The sequence below is a fragment of the Elgaria multicarinata genome, chromosome 6 (genome assembly GCF_023053635.1).
Source record: "Elgaria multicarinata webbii isolate HBS135686 ecotype San Diego chromosome 6, rElgMul1.1.pri, whole genome shotgun sequence".
Lineage (NCBI taxonomy): Eukaryota > Metazoa > Chordata > Lepidosauria > Squamata > Anguidae > Elgaria > Elgaria multicarinata.
The window spans coordinates 87557965-87584620 of NC_086176.1; the positions used below are offsets into that span (position 1 = coordinate 87557965).

General features: G+C 37.6%; 1 protein-coding gene across 3 annotated transcripts in view; it reads right to left on the minus strand.

Annotated features, from left to right (window-relative positions):
- Window positions 1-26656, minus strand: part of MAST4 (microtubule associated serine/threonine kinase family member 4) — a 242288-nt gene that overhangs the window by 103116 nt on the left and 112516 nt on the right. The window contains exon 1 of one of the 3 annotated variants that reach the window (XM_063127993.1): window positions 9223-9877. The exons of the other annotated variants lie outside the window; for them this stretch is intronic. Coding sequence (XP_062984063.1) covers window positions 9223-9314 — 92 coding nt within the window. The 5' untranslated portion in view covers window positions 9315-9877. Of the gene's footprint in view, window positions 1-9222; window positions 9878-26656 lie in introns of those variants that run through there. 3 annotated transcript variants of the gene reach the window in all.

Consider the following 26656-nt stretch of genomic DNA (forward strand, 5'->3'; position numbering starts at 1 on the left):
AGATGAACTAATAGATCACGCTACACTGAACTCTTATATAACGTCTTCAAGACAAACTTCTGGATTTAGCAGTTATGTTATATATGTGTTAAAGATTACGTGTAAATACTAAGCTAATGGTCTCAGACTATATTGGAAACTATTTCAATAAAATTAAATGTTTTGTATTATGATACAGGTATCATTTTAGAAGAAGAGTGACCAATCTCTTATGCAGGGACAACTAGAGATGTAAAATTTCCTGAAATTTTGAGACCATGAAAAAAAAGTGTTTTTCTTTTTTGTTTTGGAAAAATTGGATATTTGGAGAAATAGAAAATAAGCAATATTTTTTTCTTTCTTTTTTTTTTTGGGGGGGGGGGGCATTCTTTACAGTTCTAAAGTCATTTTGTTGCTTTTAGACAGCGTTTTCCAACCTTGTGCCCTCCAGATATTTTGGACTTCAGCTCCCATCAGTCTCTCAGGCAGCATGGCCAAAGGTCAGGAATGCTGGGCACTGTAGTCCAAAACATCCAGAGAGCAACAGGATGGGGAGGGCTGCTTTAGGAACATAAAGCAGACTTTGTCTTCCTAAAGTTATTTGATATATAACTTAGTTTCTTCATAAAATTATCATTATATTTTATTTTTAAAGTAATCTCAATTAGTAAATTTGTAACTTTTAACTGAATAGATTAGAACTACAATAAATGACTGTTACAGCATCAGAAGCACAAGACTTTGTAGAACAAAACCCAAAGTGTCAAGAATGCACATTTACTCTCAAGAATGCACAGTGGTGACTCTATTCATGTGTTGGGAAACGGAGCATAAATGTCTATCAGTAAAATATACTTTAGCTCAATAATTTTAATAAGGAATCGAAGAACTAACTATACTGGGAATCTTACAGAGAAGATTCAAAAATGTTTTTACCCATAGCTTCACTATTTTCAGACATTTTACATCTCTAATCTTTCTATAAAGGTCTTATTATTACATAGTTTTTAGAAATATTTTGTGGGGAGTAAAGGCTATGTACAATATATAAATATTTTGTCTTAAATTCGAAAAGAAAATATTTCATAACTCAAACCTGTCCAATTTTTCAGAAAAAAACAGAAACAGCCCTGGGGGGGGGGGGGAAACAGGGGGAAACTCCCCCCTCACCTGAACGTTTCGAGTTGGTTTTTTTCACATTCTAGTTCCTTCACATCTAGAGGTACAACCCAAAGCCATAGGCAGCAGAAATCTGCAGCTGCAGGACCTGTTGAACTGGCTATAGCATAGAATCAGAACTGTTAGCTCCTTCCTGGCTCAGTAGAATAAAGACAAAATCGTCCAGGCACAGGCTGTATGGCTTACTGCACTCTACAACAGCATTGCTGTAATCTGAACTTCAATTTGCCAACTTGTATGGCCTCCAATATTTTAAGAATTTAAACACAACATACTTTCCTCTGCTCATGGAAAGGAATGCCATTTTTAATTAAACGCTGGAGAGCCAGATTTTGAATAAATGATTTGATTTGCATTTCTTATGTTTTAAATGCTGGCTTCAATAATTGGTAATCTTCATAAATTATTGGTTTTCTAAATGAGGTGAAACACACCCTGAACATTATCCAGTGATTCAGGCTATAGAACTCGTTTTTAAGCAAGTGCTATAGCAATACAGCCCAGAATCTAGGCCCAAATTCTATATGTATTTACATATAAAAATAAAATAAAAGCAGGTTTGTTAATTATTAATAATCCATATTTTCTTACTTCCCACAATTTTGAATATATGATTGACTCTTGATTGTTGATGGCCTTAAATGAGGGCTGGATAAATTCCTGGAGTAGTCTATCAATGGCTACTAGCCCTGATGGTTATGTGCTACCTCCAGTATCCAAGACAGTAAGCCTATGTGCACCAGTTGCTGGGGAACATGGGTGGAAGGTGCTGTTGCACCATGTCCTGCTTTGTTGGTCCCTGGTCAACAGCTGGTTGGCTACTGTGTAAACAGAGTGCTGGACTAGATGGACCCTCGATCTGATCCAGCATGGCACTTCTTCTGTTATTAGACAGCCTTTCTCCTAATAAAGTGAACTTTAAGTTATGTTATGATGAGACCATTCTCAAACCGACTCTCAGCCCAAGCCTATGTATGGCTGCATTCAGACGTCACTTTCTGCCATGATGGGTTAATAAGCTACTCACAGTAGCTAATTTTAAAATTAAGCTGTTGTTATCCCCCACACGATCAGACAAATAAAGCTACTGTGCGTAATTTATTAAGCTATTGTGTGTAATCTGAGACATTCCCGTGCTCCTTCTCCTGCTGCAGTCCTCCCACCTTAGCACTGGCTCTGTTTCACCCATTGACAACATTGCAGTAGCCTGTTTTAACCTTCCACAATATCCCAATGAGAGGGGAGAGGTAAGTTTGCAGGATCGGGGCAAAATTTCATACACCCTAGTCAGACGGCACCCGATGCACTATCAAAACCCTGCACACATAAGGACAAAAAACCCAGGTGCACCAAAAAAGGAGGTGGTGCAAATAGACCCCCTGGATCAAACTTCATACACAGGGATACACACAAGGCCCATTAAAAACTCTGCACACTGACAAAGCCATGTAAGCAAAATCACCTTTTCGACAAAAATGGGATGGCAGCTCTAACTCCATGGAAGTTTGCAGAACAGAGACAAAACTTCATACACAGCAACTTCATACACATGCACACAAGGCCAAATGACAACCCTGCACAGCTGCCACCACCTGACCAAGATGGTGTTTGACACTTGTGGAGGTTGCAAAGTGCACTGCTGGCAGAAGGGTTAGGGGTGGGGTCAGGCTGCATGCACAATCAGTTGGAAACAGATCTCCCAGCAGGAGGAAAGCTGCAGTAGTAGATTTGACCACTCTTGCCAAGCAACTCTGTATATGACCAAAATAGCACACTGTGACTGCCACATGACATAATAACCTATGATGGGTTAAATAGCCCATTCTGCAGACCATGGGTTCTCAAGAGTGGGTTATTTTGGTCAAATAAGCCACTATGGGTTAAAAGAAAGTCCTGACAGATGACACAATAACCTATGAGGAGTTAAAAAACTCATTGTGGCTTATTTAACCCATAGTGGGTTATCGTGACATCTGAACTCTGTCTATGTCTACTTAGGAATCTCAGTGGAATGCTTCGTTGTAAGGGTACAATAGGATGACACATTTAGATAAAATTATCCATAATGTGATTTTGTTGTGATCATGATGGTATGTTACGACGTTTTAAAATTATTAGTACAACTGGCGGAAAATGCAACTGTATGGAAACTAATATCAATGAATAAGGACTTAAGAAGAGTTAAGCTAGATAAGGCCGATCAAGCCCATCATTCTCACCCCACAGCGGACAACCACATGTCTACGGGAAGCCTACAAACAAATACCCCAGCAACTTGTGTTGAGTTTTATACACCACCTCTGATAAACACTAATAACTGGGGCAGTATATAAATACTTAAAGCCAAGGATGACAAACTTTTACCTTGAGAAAATATTTGGAATTGCTACACTGGCAGAGAATCTATTCACTATGACAGTTCTAGTTCATCTCTCCCTATTGCATTTTTGCCGGGGTAGGGGGAGAGTAAGGTCCAGGTATCACTATTGACTGTGGGCACCAATCCTTATTGCCACATTCCTTATGTCCTGCCTGGACTTTGTGATCCTCAGAAGCTTGCAATGGTGCTACATGCTCCAGAGCACTGGTAATGGGGCTTTTATTCCTGAAATACCCCACCCCCCACCCCCACCCCACTGGAATGCACTCCCTATTTAAATTAAGCAAGTATCTACAATTTTGACTTTTAGGCATCTGCTTAAGACTTCCCTCTTTAAGCATGCCTTCCCTGATGTCAGGCCCAACCAGTGATAACTATTGTTTTATTGTTCAACAGTGATTATGTCATTGTATTTTATTGTTATATTATGTTAATAATATCAATTATGCTTTGATAATTCTATTGGAAAGTGGTATACAAATCTGTGTAATAAATAAATAACATTTTTGGAAGAAGGAAAAGTGAGGTTGACAGATAATATACACAGGGGTAGGGAAAGGCTGCAAACCCCAGAACATGCTTAATAGATTCCTACCAGTTCTTATTGTATATCTGGAAATATACAATAATTACGTTATAATTATTGCAATTAATTCTTGCATTCTTGAATTTAATTCTTAAATTCTTGGCCCAGCAACTTCAGAAGTGGGCAGAGTGGAGCCATAGTAATTCAGAGAAGACTTTGTTATCACATCTGTGGAATAAACACATACATGAGACACGCCCCACATAAAATTTTGAGAATCAATGCACATGGTTCACATACTATGGATCTTCAGAGTTAGAAGGGAAACAAAGTGAGACCATGCTACAAAGACTCATCTTCTCTGTTCCCAATATTTCATCCTGAATCTGCCAGAAACATCACCCATATCATGAACCCAGAGTAGACTCCCATTTTCTTTCTAGCCTCATAGCTCACAGTCTTGTAAATGGCCTATACCATGCTGAGCGACAGAGAGGACTTCAGTCCCCATGAACATTAGAACTCGAGTGCTCTACCTTACGGGTAGTGGAGGACAGTAGTGTAGAAGAGCAGGGAAAGGGAAAGAACATGGAAGAAAATCGGTGAATATATTCATAAGAATTATTTTCCATACTGACTAAGCCAATCGAGTATTATACAGAATCAAAGGTTGTACCCTTCTGATTCTGAATGATACTCCACTGGCTCGGGTTAGAGAACACAAAAGAAATGAATGCACTGTTTACTTCTGATATTGCTCGAGTTCTGATGTGACATTAAAACAAGTTATTAATAGCTTGCATAGTTACCATTTATTTCCAACTTTGTGTTTTCAGGTAGCACAATTAGTCCCATAAAAAGCCAAGCTGCTATCTCCACAAAGAAACAGGCTTTCAGGATCCATGTGGAAGGCACATATTTTTGTTGCTAAGTATGTAAAACATTATTTGAACACTCAGCTTTTCTCTGAATGTGTATTCTGGATCCACTATTTTATGAAAAAAATACTTTCAAATTTGATATTGTAACATAATCAGAATGACTGTTTTAAATTAAGTAAAAACTGAAGATTTAGTTGTAGTACTCAACCATTCTAAAGTAGGCATAGCAAAGGTGGAAACGAATCTCTTCAATCAAACAGGGAAAACAAAGACTCTTGATGATACCAGTATGTTCAGAAGATTACCATTTATCCTTATTTTAAGCAGTCTCTTAACTATTAAACTTTACACCGAGCCAGACAACTGGCCTATTCAGTTTGATGTTGTCTAACCTGATGTATGTGCTGGATTACAATTCCCATCAACATCCCTAGCCACCATAGCCAACACACCTAGAAGGCTTCAGATTGGAGTCTTGGGATTTCACTCAGGACTCTTTTCCAGCTCTACCACAAGATGCCAGAGATTGAACTGGGATCCTTTTGTATGTAAAGCACATATAGTCTAAGAGCTCCATCACCCCTACTTTTTATCCAGTTTTCATCTACAGCTTCCCCCTCCATTTCCTTAGCAAGTTGAGCACTGGGCACTTTCATGTCTGTGCATTGATGAGCTTTCAGTTCATGTATCTTTTCACCTCAAGCGCTACTATGCCAGTGAAATCTCCCACCCACCCCTACGTTTTCCTTTCTCCTGCAGTCAATTTTTTGAAAAAAAACAAGAAGTTATTTCTGCCAAAAAACAACAACGCACTATACTTTCCCCATAGATCATATTAAACAAACTCCAAGGAAGGGAGGCCATTTGTAGGAAGCAGGAGGGAGCATATGAGCCAAGACTGTTGCTGCCCCTTGGCTTGGGAAGATTTACAGGGGAGGAGTGAATGTATGTTTTGCTTGTTTCAAAGGGTGGGCAAATGAACAATCAATTTAACGAATTTCTTTTGTAAAGGTGGTCAGGTCCCCTCCTTTGCTCCAAGGTAACCAAAATGCTTACATCTGTGTAATTTTTAAAGATAAAGAGATCAAATTTGGCATGGTAATAGCTCTTAAGGAGGGCTTTAGCCATGCCAAGTTAGAACGCAATGACAGCAATACATGGGAGGGAGAAGTGTATTTATTTTCCATGGAGGGAAAATAATCCAGACTTTCCCCACTCCAAAAAGAAAAGAAACATGGAGGGGTAGAGGTGAATGAGCGCAGGACAGGGACAACATCATGTGAAAACCACATACTAGGCATGGCGAGTATGGTGTGATGGAGCTCTAACTCTAAGCTATAGACCTTTCCTTAAGCCTCAATGTTCACTACCAAACCTAAACCTATTCTTCCAAATTTCATATTTTCAATTAAGCAAAACGCAAGGAGTTTAAATTAAACATTAAATTATCAACAATTCAGCCCAATTTTTAAAGGAAAGGAAAGGTACCTCTCGTGCAAGCACTGAGTCATTACTGACTCTTGGAGGGACGCCAGCTTTCGCTGACGTTTTCCTGGCAGGCCTTATAGCGGGGTGGTTTGCCGTTGCCTTCCCCGGCCATGATTACCTTTCCCCCAGCTAACTGGGTACTCATTTTACTGACCTCGGGAGGATGGAAGGCTGAGTCGACCTGCGCCGGCTGCCTGAAACCAGCTTCCGCTGGGATCGAACTCAGGCCATGGGGAGAGTTTCGGCTGCAGATACTGCTGCTTTACCGCTCTGCGCCACACGAGGCTCCCAATTTTTAAAGGCTCACCATTTTCAACATCTTCTCACTTTATTGCAAAATGACAGCATTCCTTGATACTTCTCTTTTAGCACTCAATACTTATGTAATATTCCTATGTCCAAACCATAGTTTGGATGCCCACAAGCTTGGGGGCTCTCTACTCTCTACCTTGAAACCATATTTGTTGCTGATTGTACTGTTGTGTTGTTTGTTTTATGCAAAGGCCATTGGCCAAAAGCAATAAACTTGACTGACTGACTGACTAGTTTGAAGTGGGTTTGAAAACCAGAGTTTTAGTCAGTTCTAGCTAGCCTTAACCATAGCTATTGCTGACATAGACATAATAACCCTGTTCAGATAATGTGTTAAGTCACAGTGGTTATGCATTTTGAGTTAAATATTATGACTTAGCATGTCGTGTAAACCATGATTTAGTATGCTGTGTCAACCATTCCTAACTATGATGGCTATATAACCACAGTTTAAACACACTCACCAATCATTTGCTGCAAAACGGTTAGTGGTCTAACAATGGCTTAGCATGATGTTTGAACAGGCTCACTATTAAACTAGGTTTAAAGGAAAGCATGGAAGAATTTGTGATCAAGAGATAAGGGCGCACGTCCATTTGAGGGCAATTTGTGGCCCTCCAGAGATTTTGGGTTACAAGTTCCATCAGCCCAAGCTAGCGTATCCAATGGTAAGGGATCATGGGAGTTGTACGCCAAAACCTTTGTAGAGCTACAAGTTGTCCACTCCTGATGTAAACCTATGAAATGCTCCGATCCCCAAACCTGGTTTGGAATGTTACATTTGCCCTAGAGTTAGGAGATAGAATGCAACATACCTTTCTTTCTGGCTCCAACATCTTGAATGCTAGATTTATAGTTAGCCACTTGCCCAGCAACATTTCACTCTAGGAAAGAGAGATCCATCTGCTACTCAAGCTGCCTTGTATCACACACGTATGAGAGGGCAGGGAAAGCTGATAACACCTTTTCTTTTCTTTTGCTGATTTTAAGGTTGTTTCATTCATCAGAAAATGCAAATTTAAAAGTCAAAGGGAGCTTTACCACTTAAAACTTCTAAGAAGAAAAAGCAGGCCTTTTAGAATACCTCTTCAGGTACATAAAGAATGTTGAACTTTATCTCAAAGTTAAGGGCCATAGCCAAAGCATAGTAATATGAACCTGTTGAAAAGAGGTGTTGAGTCTCACCTTTTCATTTCTCTAAAAGCTTCTTATAGTTCTACAGAGTTTCTACACAAAAACATATGCAAACAATTAGCATTAAAATTCTGAGCAAGCAAGTAAACTGAAGTATAGAACTACTGAGAGAGAGAGAAATCCTAGAAACAGTTGAATAATTATAAGAGATAAAGCTACATCTGAAACAAGGAAGAGTTAAATGATATTCTTAGCAAATCTTTTTAGTACCAGTCACAGATATGATGTTAGTGGGCAATATTAAATTACAAGTGTAATGTGTGCAGTCCTGTACCAAGCTAACTGCATCTATTAACATTAGGTTCAGTACATGTGTGGATGAGTGGGTAGCGATTGTAACCAAAGTTTCCAAACAATGCAACAGACTGTTTACACGTAAGTAAATCACATACACTGGCCTAAGTACTAAGGCACTTGCGAGTTCTTTTCTAATTAGAATTTTGTTCATTTTAACATATTCCTATTTTTGTTATCAACTCTTGTACTTACGAATACACTAAAGTAATATACTTTCAGATCTCCTCTATTATTCTGTTACTGGTTTTGAATGAAATTAGGGATGTTTTCATTCCATGAAAGTTCCTTAATATTAGTATATATACAAATTCTAAGGAAAATACAGGCCAATTGGTACATACTTTTGAAACTGTTTAGAAAAACAGATCAAACACCAGTTTGTTTGTTTAATACTATCAACATTTACTCAGCGCATCCTGTTATCAGACACCTTACTAAACAAATGTGCCAGATTGACACAATAATTTCAATCCATGTAGTTCTAATCATAAATTACTTACAAGTCAAACTTCTCTGCCTACTTTTAAATTATCTACTAGAAAAACAAGAAACAAAAACATCATATTATTAATAAAGTGGCAGGTAGTCAACTTTTGTTTTTTGAAGTTCAGAAACTTTTTTTCTGAAAAATATAAATTTGATAGAACTTGAATTTAAACTTGAACTTCCTTAATAAAATAGTTATTTGGAATATTTAGAACAATAAAATATAATGATTATGTTCCCTTGGTATATTAATTCAAATACAGAAACTTTCTTCCCACTCCTATATTTAAGGTAGCCATAAGCCCACAAGCTAATTATAGTGTACGAAGTGTTAAAAGTAGCATGAAACCTCAAACAAAGAACCAGGAAGTACTGAAGTAGTATTTACCTTCAGTACATGCCATTTGGCAACTGGATTTGGTCAAGTATTGTTTACATTTTTAAAACTTTATAACAAAGGCAACAAGTAGGTATAAAAGTTTCCTGAATTTAATCTTTACCTTTGTGTTCGACGGAGCCTGTTTCCACTTCTCAAATGAGGCAATGTAAAGTTTGAGAGGACAGTCCAAAAATTTGGATCAGACATATCCATATTCTTCCTTTAAATGCACTAATAGTTCAAAAGGGAGTGAAGGGGAACACAAAAAGGTGGAGACGAAAACAATCCTGGTTTGGTTATCCTTCTCCCCACTGAAAATGTAAACATTAACTCTACTCAATGTAGTTTTAAAGCATAGCAAGGCAGCTGGGTTTTCTAGGCTTCCTTAGTATTAAAAAAAACTTTCTTTTCTCAAAGGTTAAAAATACTTCTTTCCTTTTCTCTCTAAATTCTCAGATGGGTACGCTGCTAAGCTTTAAATAAAAATTACAATACCTTCTAGCCTCCCGTTCTACTAAAAACCCTGTCCCTGTACGTGTGATTCAGCCAAAGGTACTTTGTCATCTGTTTGGAAGATACCATTTAGAACCAGCAGAAGGGGGGGGGTTGTAATGCTTGTTCCTTTTGATCATTCTCTTGTTTATAATGTTAGCATGCAATTCTAATTTAGAACTCTAATTAAATATAACATATTTCCGTTTTCATCCTTTTGTTATAATAAAGAACAGAACTAAAAGACTACATAATTGTATCCCCGAGAAACTTTAGAAATGAGCTCATCTTTCAGAGACTTTTTCCAGGACTTAAACCTATCACTGTTGATCTCATCTTACTGGTTATTGAGGGACTGAGAAAGAAATTGGGATCTCATTTACCACAAAAGGAAGAAAATACTTCCTCTTCTTTATATATCAGTGATTCCTAATATTCTGTAAGAAATATGTATCTGTAGTGGAAAGTTTAAAGAAGGATTTCAGTAAGAGGCTTTCAAGAAAGCTCGAACATACCATCTCACCCAAATTAGAGGTAGTGGCAGGAACTTGTAAACATATTTTCTCCACATTCGGAAGCATTTCACTGATGCCTACTCATCCTGTGATCACCAGCCACCTCCAAAGCAGAAACTTAGGTTGCTTACCTATCTATCCGCCCACACACCTCCCAAAACGTATTTGTATGAATCTGCTCATTTTATAGGAAATGTAGAAACGGGGCATGCTACTTAATTCTCTAAATATCTAAAATCAATGAATTAATAAATATTTTTAGCTCAAAGGAAAGTGACTTCAGGGAAAGCTATGCTCAAATATCCTAAAAGCTATATGTGTAATTAACAGACCTGACCCTACTCACATCGCCAAGGGCATTATTGTAATTGGGAAAGTTAAGATTTCTGTCCGTGGGTGGGGGAAACAGACCAAGAGTAGGTAAGTGTACCTGAGGCCTGCCACCCCTTTCATTAAAGTAAAAATAAACAAACAAAAGCCCCACAGCCAGAATCCAGGGTGGGGCAGGAGAAACTATTTAATGATTATAGCTACACACCCCATACTTTTTCCACTTCGAAGTACCTTGATACTTCACCCACTCACTAGTCCCAATGCAAACACAGCTTCAACTTCAGAATTGCCAACTTCATACTCTTAGCCATCACATTTGGATTCAGTATGCTTGATTAGCCAATTCCAGGAGGTGATGCCAGGGGATTATTGCTCTGTGCCTTGGCAACTATGCTATGGAGTTCCACACGGCTCCATTTTATCCCCTATGGTGTTCAACATCTAAATGAAACTGCTAAGTAAGGTTATGCAGATGTGTGGGCTGAGGTGTCATCAATATGCGGATGACACCCAGCTCTAACTTTCTTTTTCATCAAACCCAGGTGAGGCAGTCGCCAATCTGAATCAATGTCTGGGCATGGTAATGCACTGGATAAGGGCCAATAAACTGAGACTCAATCCAGACAAGACAGAGGTAATGTTAGTGGGTGGTTTGTCTGCCCAGCTAGGTGATGTTGTTATTTATTAACATTTATATATCGCCCCATAGCTGAAGCTCTCTGGGCGGTTTACAAAGATTAAAAAACATTGAACATTTAAAAACCAATATACAAAATTTAAAACCATAAAAAGCTTAAAAACAGACTACATATCAACTATCCAGGGGACAGTTAAAACTTTTTTTTATATAACATATGCTGTTAAATGCCTGGGAGAAGAGAAAAGTCTTGACCTGGCACCCAAAAGATAATAATGTTGGGGCCAGGGAAGCCTCGTCAGGAGATCATTCCATAGTTGGGGGGCCACCACCGAAAAGGCCCTTTCCCTTGTTGCCATCCTCCAAGCTTCCCTTGGAGTAGACACTCAGAGGAGGACCTTAGATGTTGAGCAAAGTATACAAGTAGGTTTATGTCAGGAGAGGCATTCTGTCAGATATTGTGGTCCCAAGCCACGTTCAACCTGTTTTGGAGGGGCTGCACTCCCCTTAAAGAATCAGGTACATAGTTTAGGGGTACTCTTGGATCCAGAACTGTCACTTTAGGCACAGGTGGACTCAGTGGCATGAAGCACCTTTTTATCACTTTAGGGTGATATACCAATGATGCCCTTATCTGGACAAAGATAGCCTAGCTACAGTTATCCATGCGCTCTGATAACCTCTTGTCTGGATTACTGCAATGTATTGTACATGAAGCTGCCTTTGAAAACAGTCTGGAAACTTCAGCTGTTCCAAAACACAGCAACAAGATTTTTAATGGGGACCAGCCAATGAAATCATATTATGCCAGTGGTTTTCATGCTGCACTGGCTGCCAGTCCATGTCAGGCCCAACTCAAAGTGCTGATCCCAGTATCTGTGTTTGCCATCTTAGTGTCATTTAAAAAGTATTTAGCACTAATTCCTGTGCTAATTATTATTAATAATTGCTATATCTCATTCCATCTATTACTGTTCAAGTGTAAAGATGATATTAAAGTTTATCATATTGTACTTGAACATGTTTGTGGAAATATATTATTAAACATCACAGCTCAAAATAGGACCTCTAAAGGAGACTAGTTATGGTCAACCAAATTCATGAGAGGAACTAAAGTGAAGAATCCTTTCTGTTTTACCCTAATGCCGATTAACCTCTCACACCCTCTAGCGGTTGCAATTTACTACTACCTATTTTAAGACTTCCCTTTCTAAAAGCATTTAATTTATTCTCTGGAGGTAAGAGCAACAAAAGAAGAAACACATATATTTTAAGCTACACATCATGTGGGCCCAAATCCTTTGGGATAACCAATCTTATTCATAAATCCATGGAACCATTAATACCCAATCCATAATATGTAATTTGGAGTTTGAATGTTCCACTGTTCAATTAGCTGAATTTTTCAGAAGATTATGTAAGGAAAACAGGACATTTTTTTAGAGTAACCTGTGCACTTTCCTGTTGCCTGAAAGGTTAATTGCATCTTACACATTAACTGAAACCTAGAAGCATATAGTTATAACACTGGTTTTATCCATCCTGTTGAAACTATAGACAATCCTAAAAGTGCTTAGTGTGAGAAAAACCACCAACTACATCTTACTCAAAAAGCAAAAAAGAGTGAAAATTATGAAAAAGTATATAATGTTGACTTCATTGCTTAGCTCAAGCAAATCTTTACTAATAAAGAAAATGTTAAAATAGACCAGAACGGGGGGGGGGGGGGGGAACAAAGTAATATCTTTGGTGAGCAAACAAAGAATATTGTTCAGTAAATATTTAAAGCAACTTTCACTTCAGATAGCAGTAATTAGTACAAATAAATTAGAAAGCTAGTCAATTTTGCTTCAAAACTCCTTGAATTTACAGAGTCATGGAAGACTAAAGCCTAATCTACACCAAGTAGGATATTGCACTATGAAAGTGGTATGAAAGTGGTATATAAAAGGCAGGAGCCACACTACTGCTTTATAGCGGTACTGAAGTGCACTGACAACTGTTGTGGCCAATTGACACATACCATATACTGCTTTCATAATGATATATCCTGCTTAGTGTGGCTTCTGTCTTTGGTATAATGCTTTCATAGTGCAACATCCTGCTTGGTGTAGATTAGGCCTAAGTCACATTTCAGAACAAAGCAGAATTGCATGCTTATTTGGTTAGATGTATAAAAGACTATTTGAAAGTGTCTACTTTTGAAAAAGGACTCACTTTAATTTACAATGCAATATAAAATATACATGCATCAAATTGTTTACACAAAAGTATACACTTCTTACCCTGCCTCACACTGATACTGTAGGCATATAAAATGGAACAAAAGTAAAGGCAGGAAAATGCAAATGAATTCCATAGCCATGAACTTTTTGACACACGAATGTTCGTCTTTCAATAACTGAAGTACCATGGTGACTTTTTAAATCTTGCTAGGACTCCGCTAGGCTGGAACTGAGAGCTAGACAGCCAGAGTGGCTGGACATCTAAACAGACTATGTGGAGAAAGGGACAAGACCAGAGGTTTCGTAGTCTCTCATTGAGGAGTAACCAAAGACAAGGAGGAAAGAGAAAAGTCTTCAACCCACAGAAAAGCCCAGTTCTTGGTTCATTTCAGAACAGTTTCTCAATTACTGGACAGCAAGACACTCTAGGCCTTCTGTGACTTCCCTCGCCAAGGACTGAATACACCCTGCATAAAATTTAAAAGTCTGCTGTGTTTCAAAATTAAAGCTGTTGATGCAGCCCTCCATTGTGTCTTCTTTATTTATTAAATTGATATCCTGCCTACAGCACTAGACTAGCACTTTCTGTCTGAGGTAAAAAATGGGAGTACATCAGTTGGATGGACAGTGACAATACCTGCTCCATGAGATTATCTCATACTTGGTTTACAAGATGTTGCTCCAGACTCAGAATGAGTCACCATCGCTGCCTGCAAAGCACACCAGCAAGCCCAGAGCTGAAAGACTGTTCAACCCCATTATTTATTCTTTGCTTTAGATAAATGTTTGCCTTTCCTTGCATTTCCTCTACTACATTTCTGTGCCTCTGTTCCTTTCATATTACTACAGTTAACTAGTTATTAAGTGTTGTATGTTATTTGTTCAGTCATTTTTCTTTACAGAGGTAAACTTATGTTATGAACAAATCATTCAGTTTTTTTTTCTTTTCTAGGTTATTGTAGACTTTAAAGACTTATTAGGGGAGTGGAGGGTATTAGAGTAGATCCACTGGAAATCAACAACCAACACATTTCATTTCAACAAACATCATCTCAAACACAATACTTTTTAATGGAAATTATTCACACGTTCAGCTACAAGGCATCGACTGGTAAGTTGTAAATAATTAAAGCAATGGCCAAGATCCAAACAGACACACATGAAACTGCATGAACATGCAATAGGGCTTTTCTAGCTCCCTCCCTTCCCAGTGCAGCCTTTTATTACCACTTCCAAATCTTCTACTGAGGGTCAGAAGACCCTATAAAACAGTTTTCAATTAAGCATGGTGGGATGCAGCTTTGGGGGTTGGGGGAATCAGCAATTCCACCACACACACATAGAGCTGTTCAGATCTTGTCAAGCAGACATAGTTATGAATACAAACCACTATGCTTTCTTTTATCTAGCTACCAAGCAATATCCTGCTGTCTTATTTTCCTCATTCACCATGTTTTCCTCCCCCAATTTCTAACTTCCTGTGTTGAAACACCAATAAGCCTATCAAGGTAAATCTATCTTACATCTATTCATAGTTTACTACCATCACCCTTTTCTGGATGTATAAAAATAGGCATTTGTGCAAATTTACTGTTCAGGTATCCTGGAGACTCAACTGAACAAACTGAAGATATTTTTTGTTAAATATATGGCTGCAATAAAGCCAGACTGCTCACTTGAGGGAATGGTATTAAAGGCAAAACTGAAGTACTTTGGCCACATAATGAGAAGACAGGATACCCTGGAGAAGAGGCTGATGCTAGGGAAAGTGGAAGGCAAAAGGAAGAGGGGCCGACCAAGGGCAAGATGGATGGATGATATTCTGGAGGTGACAGACTTGACCTTGGGGGAGCTGGGGGTGGCGACAGCCGACAGAAAGCTCTGGCGTGGGCTGGTCCATGAAGTCACGTAGAGTCGGAAGCGACTGAACGAATAAACAACAAAATAAGGTAAGAACTGAGCAAGACTTCCCTATGCAGCACAAAGAACTGCTTAGCATAGCATAATAAAGAGCACAGACATTTGAATGAGACATGAGACAACGTTCAAAACATCACAAGAAACAAATGAAGTGTTACAAGAACCAAATATACACAAATAATAACTAGGATGCAATGCTACTGATCTGTTTAAGAATGGATCCTTGTTCCTTTAAGACACCACTGTCTGACCAACAATATCGAAAATAAATGTTTGCTTCCAAATTTCTCACTTGTTGTTTTTTGTTTTTTACTTATTTTTTGTACCCACTGCATCCAGGTCAATCAATTTACCTCCATATGTTTGTACTGCTACAATGCTGCAAAGAGTTCTTAAAATGACGGCAATTCCAACATAATTTACCCCAATTTGTAAATAACTGAAAATATACATCATTAATTTCTTACCCATTATTCTAAGCTGAAGATATTTTGTTTATCATATATTTTATCTTATATAAGAATATGATAGCCATTAATAGAGATCTACCAGACCAATTTTATTCTTAAAGACTGAGCAGTGTGGATGTCCAGTAAAAAGTTCCAAAAATTTCAAAGTTCAAGCTATAATAGCCAAACAGTATGTTTCTGTGCTCTGGCCAGGTGTCTAAGGAAGACAGGAAACAGTATGTTTCTCCTCCCACTACTAGCACCCATGGCAATATGGGCTCTATAATAGTATGGTAATAAAAACTTCTTTGCTTATAAGAATGCTGTCATCTACAGCATAAAACAACATATTATTAAAGATTTTCATTGTTAAAATCAGGCACACTTACTTTTGAGAGGCAATATGGTCCATTATTTGATATGAATTTCTACAACAGAACACACCTTGGAGATTGGCACACCTGTCCTATATGCATACATACACTTGTTATACTGCAGAATAGACAATCTGGTGCTTTGGAGATAGACAGTCATAGACAGTCTAACACTTCACTGCTAAATATTTTTCTTTTTAAAATACTTATTTTATTTTATTATTTAACAACATAGAAATAGAAAGGAGTTTTCTCATATCTATATATTAGAGAAATGTCTTTTCTGTCAATTTATACGTAATTTACATACCTATACATATTCCTCTAAGTAAGCAATACAGCTTAAATGTAATACATAAAATCATTCCGAACAATATCTATAGATCTATGGTATCTTGAACTTTAATATTTGAATAAGATATAAACAAACACCATTTTTAAATAAACTTATTATCCTGTTGTCTCTCTTCTCTAACTTATATCAGATTTGTCAGCTTAATCTTGCAGCCCATATGCCATAGTCTGTTTAGTCCTTCTCTAAGCAGCAGCAATTCAACCTTCTTCAAATTGTTATAAGGGCAGCTGTTACCATATGTATAACCATTTCAACTTCCTCATTGTCGGCTAATTCTCTAACATATCCTCTCTAGCTTAACCAAATAGTACAATCGGAGGATCTAGAAAATTGTCACACCTTGTCATTACTTTGATCTCATTTCAAATCAGAACCAAAAGTTCCTAATTTTTAAACAGGACTAAAAGACATGATAAATATCACCCTTTGCTGCCCCACAGCACCAACACTGGTTGCTTGCTCCAACATATTTTTTCGTCATTCTGCAAGGGGTAAGTTACCATCAACAAGCCAGATTGTAAAAGCTTTCTTTGATAATCGCACTTAATGTCACCTGGGATATGATGAGCCATAACTATTTCCATATTTCTGATGTTATTTCCCTGCTCAAATCATTTTCTCACTTAGCTTGATAGCAATTTGTTGTTGATTCTAGTTTATCAATTAGTTTGTAGATGCTATTCAATATTGCTTGTGACTTTTTAGAAATAGTACATTCTTTTAGGGAACCATATTTACATGTCATTGGTTAACAATACTTCTTATCCATAAATATTGCAAAAAAGGGAGTTGTAGTTGCTGTATTTCTGATCTGATTTTTTTTATAAATCCTTGCTTCAAGAAATTCCTTATCTGTGTTAGTTCTGCTTTTTCCCAGCATTCCATATTTATTGCACATGTGTTTTTCACTTACATAGTACCTTCTGTAGTTTCCCATAACCAGATTCATACCAATTTAGCCTTAGCAATGGTGCAGTATCACCTCCATAAAACAATTTACCTGGCCTGACTGAAATATTAGCTATGAATATTTCTGCAGAGAAAATTAAAGAAATGTTAGCCCATCATAGATGAAGAAATGTTAGCCCACACTGGCCCAAATCCCATTCATGCCATGTCCCAGCTCATTCTAATTCCATGCTATGCTAGTACTTCACCATAGTGCAAACATGCATGCACCTGTGTCAGCAAAGCTTTTAAATGTATGGTAATGTATATGGACATCCCCTTGCCTCAAACACAAAGCTGCAACAGAGGCTGTAACTGTATTCTGCTGCAAGATCTCACATAATACACATATATAGCATGTATGTGTCAATTAGCCCTAAATTGGTTTCGAATGCTGACTCCCAGTGGCTGGAGTTGCTCCTGCTACCAATTGTGTCTTAAGTTGAAAATATATCTTAAAACATCACAGACACACAGAACATAATTTCAGAATATTAAACTAAAAAGCAAAAACAAAATTGAACTGGTAATCCTAATCATGATCTACCAAAAGGACAAATTACATTTCTGGGCAGTGCGCAAGTGGTCAAAATGATTTCTGGAAAAGATGGTTAAACTAACGCATGGGATATATTGTAATAAACTGAACAGAAAATTGAATGCAAAGTCATCTGTCACAAGAATTGAAAGTATTGGAATAAGCTGCAGCAAGCCTTAGTCTCACATGCAGGGATAGATTATTCTGTCAGTTTCAGTTTCTCTTTTCTCCTATCTTAAATTTGGTTTGTCCCAAACTTTAAGACCTTTTTTAAAGCTCACATGAAGATCCACACACATTTTGCACATTTCTCCCAATAAATGCATTTTTGCCCAATATACTGATATTTTCCAAATAATGCTCTTAAGGCATTATTTTTTACAAGAAACACAATATATACATATACATATATATGTACTTACATACGCATTTTTGTATGCACCTTTCAAAAATACCATACACATTTTGTATGCATTTTTATTAGAGATTGAAACTCCACTGCAAAATTCAGAGAAGTGCAGATTTTGAAAGGTAACAGACTTTCGATTCATGACAAATTGCAAAATTAGATAAGACCACATTAAAATGTTAACTAAACAAATATCCCCCCCCCCATCTCTACTCACATGATCTTCCCATCCCTCCTCCAGCTGCAAGGGATCAAAAGTGTTCTATTTCATTGTTTATTCATCACAACGTCATTTTACAGTGTTTAATCTTAACTATGGGCTGTAGAAACAAGCCAACTTCAAACTATGAAATAAGCCATGTGACATACTTTATAAAGGACAGTCCTGTATTTGCCAGTGTCTTCTGTTTGAAGGTCTGACCAGTTCAAGTCTATTTAAAGAGTCAGAAAAAGGGAGCGCAGGGGCCCACCAACAATTAGCACCTGGACAGCAGACTGACTCAGCAGATACACAGGTCACCTGGTAACAGACTTCTCCATTATGGTGAGATTTCAATTTAAATTGTCATAATTATTTCTACATTTTCATCTACACATATAAATTAGCATATGCAAATTTTATGCAAATCTATCCTTTTTTGCCCTCCTTTTTAGTGATGCATTTCCTCTTTTTTAGTAATATGTAAGTAGCCACCCTATTTTTCACAGCTGTTCAAGAGGGAAAAGTTGAATGACAACTGAACTGCCCCATTACCTATTAATAAGAAAATAATCTATAAATTCTTCCCTTTTTTCTAATCAAAAACACTGCCAACATTTCTGAATCTACCAATATGATCTTGCCATACTTACTAAATAGTTTACTTTGGAAGGACCATTTTTAAAGCTACCAATTTTCTAGGCTATCATACATATATAAAGGCTTCAGTTGTCTACTCCCCCCACCCTCTACAATGTGGAAGGAAGAGAACTTCAACAACAGAAGTATAGTTGCTTACCTCCAAAAATGAAAAGCGAACAGAGGACTGCATGGACTGCAAGGGCTTGTTGGGGTTGGGCTCAGACTTCTTGGAGTTAGACTGAAAGTTAAAATAATGCCATCTCTAGTAAACAGAAGCTCAGTAAAGTACTATAGTATGATTGAATTGAGGGGGCTTGGCCTTAAGGATGATGAGTAGACAGCCAACTACTCAACTTCGATGCAAAAAAAAATGTGTTAAAATAATCAAAAGTGATCATATTAAAAAACAGAGGGAAAATCTTTAAGCTTTTGAGTAAAAAACAAAAAACTCCATGACTGCCAAAGATCCTACACCTTTCAGGAACTTCTGAATTAAAAACATAGAGGAGAAAAGAACCTTGTTAAGCATGCAAATGTTTTCATTATAACAAAGCATTCAAACACATGGATTCTTTTAACAAATCTAATTACAAATGTTTCTTGTAAAAATAAAATTGGCACAAAACAAACTGAAGTACAAAAGGAAGAGAAAGGAATGCCTCCAATTCTGAATTCCCATGCTTAGAAAAATATTGGGCACTGCGCAAATTCTGAACTAAGTAGTGAAAACTGCCACACCTAAAAAAAAATAGCAAATGATGTAAAGATTACAAATAAAAGTAAAATATCAAGTAAAGTGAAAATATTCATCTCAGCTTTTATTTTAAGAATGCCATTTGTGAAAAAATGGTTCAGTGACAGGCAATCACAGAATCTCATCATTGATTTTTTCCCCAAAAAACAACATGTACAACTTTAACATGTCTGTGTGTGCAGAAAATTATTAAGAAAAACATTTTTACTCTGGTCTTCAGCTAAAAAAAGCTCCCAGAATGGCTTACAAAGATGCCAACTATAATCTGTATCATTGTGCTTGTATAAGTCCCCATTGAAGCACTTTTAGTTGAATATAGACATATCTGTTTGTAGTCCACCCAGATGTTTGTTTCCATCCATAGAACTTCTGTAATTGTGTATAAATAAAATTTAGCCATTTTGATAATTTAATTAAATGTATTTTCTAAACCTCACACAACTTTTTACACTGAGGATTTTTTAAAATTCAATCATTCTTTCTCCAACATAACTCTACCACCCATAAAGCCAATGCTGAAAGGAGGTAAAGCCACCAATACGAAAACCTCATGTCATCCAAATAATGCTGAGCAATGGCAAACATCAGAAGGAAATTAGGCAGAACTAAGGGCATGTCTACACCAGCCCTATATCCCAGGATCATCCCGGGATCGTTCCTTTGCATCCGAGTGCCTACTCCGAGGGAAGCTCAGAGGTTGGCAACAAGGGAGAGGCCCTTTTCAGTGGTGGCCTCTCAATTCTGGAATGATCTCCCCAATGAGGCTTGCCTGGCGCCAACATTGTTATCTTTTCGGCGCCAGGTCAAGACTTTTCTCTTCTCCAGGGGAGTTAACAACATATGCTGAGTTTTTAACTGACCCAGAATAGTTGTTTTAAATGAATACTGTTATTTTTATGCTTTTGATGGTTTAAAATTTTTGTATACTTGTTTTTAATGTTCACTGGTTTTTACCTCTGTAAACCACCCAGAGAGCTTCGGCTATGGGGTGGTATATAAATGTAATGAATGAACAAATTAATAAATGCCACACGGGATCCTGGAAGCAGGCAAGGACAATCCTGGGATAATCCTTAGGTGTAGAAAGGGCCTAATTTTCAACAGGCTAGAGAAATAATGGGAGACAACCTACAGAAGAGACAACCATGCCTACTGCAATAGACAAGAGGTACATAGCATCCCTCAGGAATATTTCTACTTGGGTTATTGATAAAATGTTTGCAAAATGGAATTAAAAACCTTTTCCCACCAAAAATCAAGACAACCAAGGAAAACTATCCAGCCAAGTTTGAAGACCCAGATTCTTAAGAAAAAGTTCAGCAATTAACCATTTTTATTACTGATAACAGTGAAAATGAAAGCTCAAGAGAGGCACATCCCCTGCCCAAACTGCAAGTTTTCCAGCTGACACAGAGTGTCTAAACGTTAAGTAGTAATAACCAAATGATAGAGAAGACTAGGAAGTTACTGCATTCTAATTACAACAGTTAAAGTAACATAATGACCCTTTTAACTTGGAGGGTTTGCAATTAAAAAGAATGTATATTCTTGAATATAGGATAATAGTCAAAACATATTAGGAAATTATGAGAAAGATGAAAATGTTGAGTCTAGCAAAAACTATACCCTATTATTTTTTAAAAAAGAATTTACTACTACATATATGGTAAAGTTCAACTTAAACTCTAAAACCTCACATATAGGAAATTATTGGAGTCTGTCCTTTTTATAACTAGTATAAAGAAATTAATTGATAAAAAGCAAGGAGATACATACATATATATAATTCTTTCAGGGCATTATATATATGAACAGTGCAATCCCATACATGTCTATTCAGATGTAAGTCCCACTAAATTAAATGATACTTACTCCCAAATAAATGACTATAGGATTGCAGCCTAAAGCAAGCACTAACAGAAATTACAACCTTTAATAATCAGTGTTGTCTCCTGTAGTTATCTAAGGTGCTCAGAGCTACCAGAATGCCATTTTTAGTAATAGGATTATTTTTGGACCAATTAAAGTTTCTGGAAATGGCACTGCGCACATAAATGCAGACACGTATTAAATAGTTTATATAATACTTCGTTCATGGACAAAATGATTCATAGCTAGATAACCTAACCTTACAGCTGACCCATTCTCCTTTGCAATAAAGCAGAATTGGTACCTGAAATTATTCAACCCCTATCAAAATAAAATCTTGTGAGAATACTGCATGTTTGTGCACAGACACATATATTCAAATATGTGTGAGACACAAAAATGAAGACATTTTGGGTTTTGGCTGATTGATTTAGAACCAATGAGCTGACTCGTTTTGAATTAGAGGTTATGGCCAATATATTCACTATAAATTAAACATGCATGTTTTTATGTAGCTGCTTTCTAAAAGCAAACTGGAATCATTCAGATGAGTCCATCAGTTCTGAATTATCACTAAATAAACAAAGCTCTTACCTAACCAAACATATTTAGTGCAAAGACTAAAATACCAAGCAGAAATGTCAGACTGCAATACAGTTAGCCAATATTCTGCTACTCAGAAAAACATGGATAATATGCAATGAATTTTCACAAATAGCATTCCTCTTATGCTCTAATCTCTTGCAGAGCTCTCTATTATTCAGCAGAGAAAGAGGCCTTTCAAAAAGGCAGCACAGGGATAAACAAACAGTAACAGAGAGGGAGAGGAAAAAAAGGAACACCATGGCCTACTGAAGCATTATTTGACTGTATGTTTTAGGATGCCCAGATTCATGCATTCAGATACAGCCACTTTAAATATGCAGTATAATTTAAACAAAAATATACTGCAGTATCCTTGCTTTAGGCTCACACATTTGCTAAAAGCAACTGCACTGCATTTTGAAAATGCTCCTGCGACCTAAAGCTGCAGTGCTCTGAGCCTGTCAGCACAAACGCATCTTAAATAACTACAGCTTGCACAAAAGCGAGTGCCATGCAGAAAGCATTAAAATATTAAAAGGCAGACAATACTTACTCCAAGGTCAGCCCTGGAATTTGCAGCCTTTCCCGTTGGGCTTTCATGGCTGTTACGTTACCACATTCTACTGTAACCATGACACACATTCAGTGGCAGCATCCTGGTGATGACAGAGAGCCCAAATGAGCCACTATAAAGGAATGGACTAACAATCTCTTGGGGGAGGAAGCACTGCAAGTTTGGGTCCTTCCACTTCTAGCTGTCATGAAGAAATGTCAGCTGTATTTTTCCAGGTTAACCGCAAAGCACACTGCACTGATTTTGCTAGCAGAAAGAAGGCTCCAAGTCTGAATATCAGGCTATTCACTTCTAATATTCCAAGAAGCAGTTTCCTTGTTAACATGCAGACCTTTCACTTTAGGGGAATGAAAGCCCACCACCACCTTGCCACACAGATCATCAGATTAAAAAAAAAAAGTAAAACACTTGATACTTAAAGAATTACTCTTCAACGCAGACCTAAAATAGACCACCCTTTTTGATCCTATCCAGTAGGATTTGGCTATCTTGCTGTCACTCTATCCTTTTTCCAAACACACAAAATTATTCTGTTTCTGCAGAAAATCACAGGAAGAAGATTTATTCCTTACCATAGCATGCAGAAAATTATTGCAAGCTTTAGAGAGAAATATATGATGAAACACTGCTGTTCCTTAATTCACGATTGAAAGTTAATCATCTTATTTGGAGGAGCTTGTAGTTGACTGCTAAAAAAGGAAATGTTATAAATATTTTATTAAAGCGAGATATGAGCAAGAAAGGGAATCCGACAAGAAGCTCATTAATCTCTCTCTCTCTCTCACACACACACACACACAGAGGGTGGGGGGTATTTTAAGACCTAAAGTAACTAGACAACTGGAAAAACTGTGAGACTATCATTCTTTTACATATAAGCTTGACCAGCATGGATTCTGCATTAAGAATTCCAAAAAAGGATGTAAAAACGAATCAAGGTGGCCTGAAAATTTCCAACACAGACAAACCCTTCCTCACTTTTTCAGAAGATACTTAAACGATGGTATGCCCTAGCGGAAGGCAGAAGAGAAGACCTGGTCCAGGAAGCTCATACAATGACTACCAAGCCTGATAAAACCATCACCAATTTAAAAGAATTCTATTTTATATATCCTTGATTATTATTATTATTATTATTATTATTATTATTATTATTAATTATTATTATTATTTAGGCTGTAAAGTGCCTTGAGTGTATACTACCATAAGGACAACATATACCGGCAGCAATTAAGTACATTAAATTCAGGTTCCAAAAATGTTTCCATGCCCTACGATATTTAAATATCTACACTCCAAACAGGAAAGGAATTTTATTGGCAGAAGGCAGCTTCTGCACCTAGATCCTCTGCTAGACTGGGGACCATGCATGCAAATTGATTCTACATAGGTGGCTCAACTGACTGGATCCCCAGAGTGACCTCTTGGAACCTATGCAACAGTTCCACTGACTGAGTGTGTCATTTACAGAATACGTATCAACAGTTTAAAGGCATAGTTGTACTGAATCCAAGCACACTCTTCCTCCATGAACAGATTCCTTGAGGTCTGTGGTAATGATCTGATAAATATATAGATTTTCGAGTATTTATATTGTATTTTACCTTGATTGATAGCCACCACGGACACCACTGTGTGGAAAGGCAGAATATAAATGTAAATAATAAATGATAATAAATAAATAATATGATTGACAACAGACTGTTATTTCAGGTCATCATCTCTTTGTAGACCAAAATGCTTCTCCAAAAAGATCTATCATGTTTCTAAATATGCTCTTCTAGGCATGCATACAAACTTGTGCACATTCATAGAATCACAGAATAGCAGAGTTGGAAGGGGCCTATAAGGCCATCGAGTCCAACCCCCTACTCAATGCAGGAATCCACCCTAAAGCATACCTGATAGATGGTTGTCCAGCTGCCTCTTGAATGCCTCTAGTGTGGGAGAGAGCTTTTAACTTTGCCGATAGTGTGTCTTGGCAGGAAGACCCAATGATAGATAGTCCAGAACTACACCAAGCAGGATATAAGCGGTTTGAAAATGGTATATAGAATGTGTCATGGGCCCCAACAGTTGTCAGTGCACTTCAATACCGTTATAAATCAGTAGTGTAGATGCTGCCATAGATATATATATATATATATGCACACACACTTCTTCAAGACAGAGAATTTAATAATACACAAATATTTAAAATGTACAGTCAATACTTAGTTGCAGTAGTTTTCTGCAAGGTAAGAACCTAAAAATAGGTTGCAATGGTTCTCTGCAGGGCAAGAACCTAAGGTCGCCAGGCTCTGGGGAGTCTGAGCAAAAAAAAGATGGTGGACTACGTCGCAAAACAATGGAATCCCATGCCTCTTGGTGGTTCTAACTGGGCTTGTAGGGTCCAGCAGATACATCAGGGTTTCTTTTGGCTTGTTCAGAACCAATGAGGGAGATGCCTGGCCCCGGGTGGCCACAAAATACTGAAGTTTGCTATGCTCCAAAAAGCGGGTTAGAATACTACAAGGCGAAGGTAGTTCAAGAAACTGAGTGATTTCAGTGGCACGATCTCAGGATGCATCACTACTCCAACTGTCATGAATGGAACTGATTGGATAAATCCTGGCACCTTAGTGATTTCAGCAACAAAATGGAACTGATTGGATAATCGGAACTCTGAGGGCTCAGAGCCTGGGATCCTATTTTTAACAAAAGCTTCAGAGACACAGGAGGTCCCACGTCTGGCATGAAACCCACCCACCCCATAAAGGAGCTAGAGGACGATTCCCAGCTGGCTTCAATAGCTGTTCCAGGCTGAGAACAAAAGTTTGGGGATTCTTGTAGGCAATGTAATTGCAAATGTCAAAGGGGGTGATTTGTGGCATGCAAAACAATCACGAAACTGCTGAGCCTATGGCTAACTCAAAATTGTGACCTTTCCCAAAAGTTGAGAAATGCTTTATCTTGCACCTGGACCAGTGATTTAATCATACATATAGGGAAGTCATCTCAGAGCTGACATGGTTGCACCATTAAATTAGCATTTGCCAAACCCAGGGCTTCGGATTATGTTTAAGTCTGAGTGGATTGATGCTGCTAAATTCATGCTGCGTAAAGACCCCGAGGAAATACATGGGTTTCAGTCAAGATTGTTTTGTTCTGTCAGTTTTCCCACCTTTGCCTCACTTCACTCCAGGCAAGATTTCTTAAAGTGACAGCTAACAGCTGTCTACTCAAAAAATTCAAATCTTGTCTACTTGGGGGAAATTCAAATCTTATCTTATATTTTCTGCCTATTCCCATGGCTGTCTACAGGTCATTCATTCATAGCTCCATAATTTAGCCACAGACTCTTTAAATATATCCTTCGTTCTTCTGGAAAGAAAATGTATAATGGATCCGCTTTCAGTGTCACTTTCATATGACTAACAACCAACAAGCTACTCAAACCATCTCTAAAAGTACACACAAGTAGTCATTCAAAATATTGATCCAAATGTCATGCACAAATATGTTTTAAGGCTTTGAAGCACCTCTTGTTGGTTTCATTCAGAAAAGTTTTACTCAAAATGAGTAGCTAATTCTTATGTTATTGGAGCAGCATGGCTGCCATACATGGCTGAATCTCAGAGATATCATGTAGCAAGATCAAGAAGAATCACACCAGTGTCAATGGCTGGGTTAACTGTGTTGGATGACATGGTTCCCCAAAGTACTCATGTTGTTTTGGCATTCCTGTGTTACTAAAA